A 6,888-nucleotide genomic window follows, 5' to 3' on the forward strand; every position below is an offset into this window, starting at 1 on the left:
AGACACCGGAGGTTGCCAGTTTAGCTGAGTGTGACACAGGAGGTAGATGCGGTCAGCCTGTTGTTATCTTCAAGCAGCTACTGCAGAAAGAGAATGTTCCAATTTGGAAAATTAGGTATTTTAGTTAGATTGTAGCCTGGAGGTTTAGTTAGAAGTCTTCTCAAGGTGAGGAGTCAGTATACTAAACATTAATCGGCAGGTGGAAGGGGGAGGAGCAGACTTAAGTAGTCTAAGCTTAAAGGTATAGCTGCCAACCCTGACAGTTAAGACCGGATAACTTGTTAGAGCTAAAACTGAAAGTAAAAAGGGGAAGAATCACCCTGAGGAAAGCAGTCTCCTATATTACTGATCTGTGTCACTAAAGAGGTGATGTTTTATGCATATGACAAATTATACATGGTCTTTACATAATGATATGTACATATTTTTTGTTTTACTGAGCTAATTAAAAAAGGTGCTTTATAAATCTTGGGTTTCCACATACTAAGGAACAGGTTTTCTGTTAAGGACTGTTGAATAAAAAAAAAATCTTTTTGACAGTATGCTTTTTTTTGTATTTATTTACTTATTGTTTAATAAAGGTTAAAGGGACAGTATACACTCATTTTCATATAACTGCATGTAATAGACACTACTATAAAGAATAGGATGCACAGATACTGATATCAAAATCTAGTATAAAACTGTTTAAAAACTTACTTAGAAGCTCTCAGTTTAGCTCTGTTGAAAGGTAGTTGGAAAGCCCACTGCAAGTGGGAAATAAGACACTGCCCTTCTCCCCCTTCTTTTGCATATGAAAAGACCCTTTACATAAACAGGAGTAAGCTGAAGTAGGTATCTGACGGTATTCTCATAAAACTTTGAGGCTTGATTAGGTGTCTGAAATTCAGAGCAATGTTATTTAAAAATAAGCAAAACTATACATTTTTTAAAAAAAAAACTTTATGGGCTTTATAAATAGATCATCTACAAAACATTTATGCAAAAAAATGAGTGTATCATGTCCCTTTAATAGTGATGGGTGTGTGTATGTGTCATTTACTCCATAATGACAATGGCAAGTTTTCACAAACTCACATGTGAGTGCTCGTGTCTGCTATTACTACCTGAGTGTGTGTGTGTGTGCCTATCTATCCCCTATCCCTGCCTGTGTGTGTGTGTGTGTGTGTGTATATCTGCCTATTACTGCCTAAGTGTGTGTATGTGTATATGTCTATCTATCCCTGCCTGTGTGTGCATGTCTCTGTCAATTACTGCCTGTGTGTGCATGTCTCTGTCTATTACTGCCTGTGTGTGTGTATGCCTATCTATACCTGCCTGTGTGTGCATGCTCTGTCTATTACTGTAAGTGTGTGCATGTCTCTGTCTATTACTGTCTGTGTGTGAATGTCTTTGTCTATTAATGTCTGTGTGTGCATGTCTCTGTCTGTTACTGCCTGTATGTGTGTGTGTCTCTGTCTATTACTGCCTGTGTGTGCCTGTCTGTCTATTATTGCCTGTGTGTGAATGTCTTAGTATATTACTGTCTGTGTGTGCAATCCCTGTCAATTACTGTCTGTGAGTGCATGTCTCTGTATATTACTGTCTGTGAGTGCATGTCTCTGTATATTACTGTCTGTGAGTGCATATCTCTGTGTATCACTGCCTGTGTGTGCATGTCTCTATTACTGCCTGTGTGTATAGTATATTTGAAAAATAAACAGCTATTACAGTTCTTTATAAAATTATTTATGTGCAAAAATCTCATAGACTTTTATAGTGAATTTTGTATAAAAAAAATGTTATAACTTTTCTAAATAATTGTAATAGACCCCTAAATATGTTACAAATACAACTAGTGACATATTGCAATCCTTTAGAAAATCTTACCTTATTACTTTTTTTGCAAAGTTCAACTTTAAAGTCTATTGGACGTGATTGATATGCATTAAACAAATAAATATGCATAGCTATGAGAAAAGTATAAATATAATGGCAATTAGTAAAATATATAAAGATATTTTTAGATAATATCAATATATTTGGAAAAAACATTGTAGTAGAAAAAGAACATATTTAAAAGGAAAGTCAAAATTAAACTTTCATAATTCAGGATACAGCAAAAAATGTTAAGCCAATTCTATTATTCTTGTTCTCTTGGTATGAATTGTTGAAAAGCACATGTACATATCCTTAGCAGCAGCAATGCACTACTAGGATCTAACTGGTGGTTGGCCGTAACACACATTTGTCTCTTGTCATTTGCTCACCAGAGGTGTTCAGCTAGGTAGTAGTAGTGCACTGCTGCTTTGGAGCTGACCTCTAAATGACAGAGTAGCATGCAAGGTCTAGGAATGGGGACTTTAGAATCTGTGAGGGGGGGGGGGGGCGCATTTTGGAATTTTGCCCTGGGAGCCAGATTCTCTAGAAACGGCTCTGCTCCCTGATGCCAGCAAATGGAATGCAATCTCCCTGAAACTCCCACTTTCCATTTCACTTCTATTATCAATTCTGCTTCATTCTCTTGATATCCTTTGTTGACAGAACAGAAATGCAATGCTGGGAGCTATCTGAGCACATCTGGTGAGCCAATGACAAGAGACATGTATATGCAGCCACAAGTCAGCAGCTAGCTGGTTTTGAGCCTACCTATGTATGCTTTTAGAAAAAGGATACCAATAGAAATAAGCAGATTATTGAAGTAAAATGTTTAAAATTGCATGCTCTATCTGAATCACAATTGTGTTTACTGTCCCTTTAACTTGTATTACACTGTTGTAGCGATTTCTTTAAAGCACCTTTCCTTTGTCGACACTAGATGTCACTATTTACACATTGACAATTTAGAAATATGACCATAGAGATGCGTGTCATGTACCAGAGAGCCTTTATTTTATGTTTTCTATGAAATCTATGATTGTCACTCTTCCTCCTTCCAGTTCTCTAGCAGGCTTCTGCCAATCCCTGTGTATTCTTCCTGGTTCACTTGTCGATTCCAAATGCAGTTACATGCAGTGACAATTATGGATGATAGAAAGTCTCCCATCCCCTAGTAGCGTTATAGGGTTTCATTATGGATGACCGCCTGTAAACATTTATATGGCCAAAGCGCAAGCACCCTATGTACACCCTGTAATCAGTAGGACTGCTGACTTACCTCAGTCTGTGGCCCTCTATGGCGTGTAAATCTAAGGTAGCCCCGAGTGTAGATTTTGACCACAGCTGCTCAGACAGCGTGGAGTATCTGACCCTGAATTTTGGCCCCTATGAGAGTGTACACCGCTGGAGGAGACTGCTCCCCTGCGATGAGTTTGTGGGAGCCAGGTAAGTTGCAATAAGATGGACACGGTAGGATAGGCATTTTCATATAGCAGAACTGGAAATTTCAAAATTACATATATTGTTTATGGTGATAGTAGGTTCCTAAAACGTGACACCTTAATTTCAGAGTATTTCATTATAGGGTCCCACTAGTCATTTGTATGCAGATATATAATTGCCCATTCACTAATATTTAGAGGTTTCATACAGTTTAAAATATTGATATATAATATTAGAATTATATATTAAAATGGAGACCAGTTCTCAGAATGTTGAGGTTGTATAATTGTGCCCTTATATTTAAAAAGCACCTAGCACCTGTACATCCATAACAATGCAATTGTTTCTAAAGTGTGTGTGTGTGCATGTATATATATATATCCATCCACACACAAATACACTGTCTGGCTACTAAATTTTAAACAGATTTGGATTTGTCAACCAATTTGTCATACAAGTTACTTCCTAAAATAATACCATATTTTGAGAGAGTAAAAACTAAGATGAATTATGTCATTTTGATTTTTATAAATTTATGGTGTTATAATCATAGAATCTTTCCTTACATACTATTAGGTTAATTTATTTCATAGTTATAGTACCTTTCAGGAGCCATATAGAACTGCTTGTCCCAAGTGAACACAGCCAGTGAGCCAATTAGCAGCTCGCTGACTGCTACTGCTGATTAGGTCTCTGGCCGTATCTGCTCAGGATAAGTAGTTCTCTGCAGTTAATGAGAATTATATTACCTATGGGTTTAATCATTTGTTGCAGGGGTTTTAACACATAGATTGCAGGGTCGTTATAGCTAAAATTACATGCACAAATTAGAGCGTGTCATGTTTGCACTACAATGGTCCTTTAACGCTGTTTATAAGCCCTCATGTTACATATGTTTGCTTGATACAAATATAAATAATAATAAACCCTGTGTTTATATTGTCCCCTGAATTGAAAAAATTATAGGGTGAAGAACCCCCTGGTAGAGAATACACTTATAGCACTCAGGAGTCACCTGACACTGTGTGCCTGGTAGTATTGTGTAACTTTAATAGGTAGTATTGATAGTCTCAGATAAAAAGGAGGGGTAGAAGACCATTTATTAAAACATAACTTTTAATGATATATGTAATATAAAATTTAAAGGGAAAAACTGAAACACACACTTGTGATTAATCCTGCTTTAGTCTAAGTACACGCTGTTATAAGGCTGCAGTGGTGTGCAAAAGTGAGAGGAGAGTGAAATAAAGGTGTCAGTTTAATTCTCTTAAATAAGATTGCAAAACCTTCCATTTGTATTCAGTTTCAACATATATATTGTGCTGCTGCAAATTGGTAAAGCTCACTTGCTTATATTAATAGTTATTAGGGTTGCACCGATACCATTTCTCTTTTTTTTTTTTTTTTTTTTTAAGACCGAGTACCGATACTTTTTTCAAATACTCGCCAATACCAATTACTTTTTTTTTTATGTCATGTGACAGTTTCTCAAGCACAATACTGACTAATGATTTAAGATAGCTTTTTTTATAATTATGAAGAACTGTAACTAAAAAGACATTATGGAATAATAAAACTGTTTTATTTGCTTTTTGTCACAAAGTTGTAAAAACTCAAAGAAATTTCACAGAACGTGTGTGTGTGTGTGTGTGTATATATATATATATATATATATATATATATATATATATATATAATATATTAATAATAACAATACATAACATGTAAAAGTGCAATACAGTGAAAGTATTACAGTGCACTGTTTAATCATGGGGAACAACATTATGGAATAGATTACATTGACTGGTAAGCTTTAACAATGCTCTCATTACATGTCCAACTCCATTAAAGTCTATGGAGTTGGATAATTGTAGGAGTGTTCATAGGAATTAACTTAATATGTCCTATGAACACTCTTTCTGCAATTATATAAGCTAAGGATGTTCCTCAGAGTACAGTATGTTTTGAGAATAATTGTGCAAGATGAGAACTAGCAGTATAACAGGCAATCTAGCAATTGGAATACATTTTTTAAAAGTTAGTGGCAAGTTCTTTTTAAGGAACAGAAGCATCTCTGCATGTTCAGCTATAAGTCGGTTTCTTTTATCACTAAGGATGTTTGACGCTAAGCTGAACAGTCTTTCACTTTCCACACTACTGCATGGGGTAGAAAGATATTTGTGGGCCAATAAATCTCATTTTATTAAATACCCAGTACTTCAGGGGTTTGTCTGAATGAGGTACAGTGATCTCTCCCAGGTAGGCTTTCAGCTGTATAGTAGCAGCTTTTGGAGCACTGCTCTGATGTACAATAATACAAATAACAGCAATTTGTATTGGCAGAATAGAAGTGAACAATTTTCAGTTAAGTCTCTACTGCAGCTTAAAATTAAATGGGAACATGAAATTTGAAAAAACACCACAAGATGGCGTATGGGTAAGATCTGCAGGTATCGGTTTAAGTATCGGTGCATTTGCACGAGTGCAAGTACTTGGTATCGGTACTGATACCGATACTAGTATCGGTGCATCCCTAGTTGTCATGCCCTTATTAGACCAATAGAACCTATGGCGTAATAGGTTGTAATACTAAGTCTCAATATTGCACATTGATATATAAGGATCGCAGTGACTAATTGTTACACAGCAACATTTGTTGCCATTTTTCTTTTCTGCCTGTTAATCTGGTCATGGAAGCAGCAGTTTATCTCTAACACGTTACTCATTTAATCCAACCTGCTCCAACATATTGGATACTATATACTCTGAGAGCTATGTAAAGTAGCCAACACCAATATTAAGACTTAGTATTACAACCTATTACACCATAGGTTCTATTGGTCTAATAAGGGCATGACAACTATTAATATAAGCAAGTGAGCTTTACCAATTTGCAGCAGCACAATATATATGTTGAAACTGAATACAAATTGAAGTTTTTGCAAGCTTATTTAAGAGAATTAAACTGACACCTTTATTTCACTCTCCTCTCACTTTTGCACACGACTGCAGCCTTATAACAGTGTGTACTTAGACTAAAGCAGGATTAATCACAGGTGTGTTTTTCAGTTTTCCCCTTTGTTTTATATTACATAAATCATTAAAAGTTATGTTTTAATAAATGGTCTTCTACCCCTCCTTTTTATCTGAGACCATCAATACTACCTATTAAAGTTACACAATACTACCAGGCACACAGTGTCGGGTGACTCCTGAGTGCTATAAGTGTATTCTCTACCAAGTGGTTCTTCACCCTATAATTTTTTCAAACGTGCACATACCCATAAGAATGGGGACAATATAAACACAGGGTTTATTATTATTTATATTTGTATCAAGCAAAGTTAAACATATGTAACATATGAGGGCTTATATACAGTGTTAAAAGGGGTTTTAACAGGGGGTTCTTCACCCTCCTAATTGTTTTCAAATTTCAATTCAATACACAGCACAGATACTCTGAATATTATAACCTCAACACATGAGAAAGTTATAAATAAGAGTTATGTAGTCTTTGTACATTACAAGTAGTGCCATTGGTTTTCTTATTTTCAGAATAAAGGGTGTGTGTATGTGTATAATATGTGT

General features: G+C 35.6%; 1 protein-coding gene across 2 annotated transcripts in view; it reads left to right on the forward strand.

Moving 5' to 3' along the window:
- Positions 1–2,918: 2,918 nt before the first annotated feature.
- Positions 2,919–6,888, forward strand: part of LZTR1 (leucine zipper like transcription regulator 1) — a 130,517-nt gene continuing 126,547 nt past the window's right edge. For both annotated transcript variants that reach the window (XM_053701653.1, XM_053701654.1), the window contains exon 1: positions 2,919–3,303. In XM_053701653.1, coding sequence (XP_053557628.1) covers positions 3,155–3,303 — 149 coding nt within the window. In that variant the 5' untranslated portion in view covers positions 2,919–3,154. The remainder of the gene's footprint in view (positions 3,304–6,888) is intronic.

The sequence above is a fragment of the Bombina bombina genome, chromosome 2 (genome assembly GCF_027579735.1).
Source record: "Bombina bombina isolate aBomBom1 chromosome 2, aBomBom1.pri, whole genome shotgun sequence".
In the NCBI taxonomy this organism is placed as follows: Eukaryota; Metazoa; Chordata; class Amphibia; order Anura; family Bombinatoridae; genus Bombina; species Bombina bombina.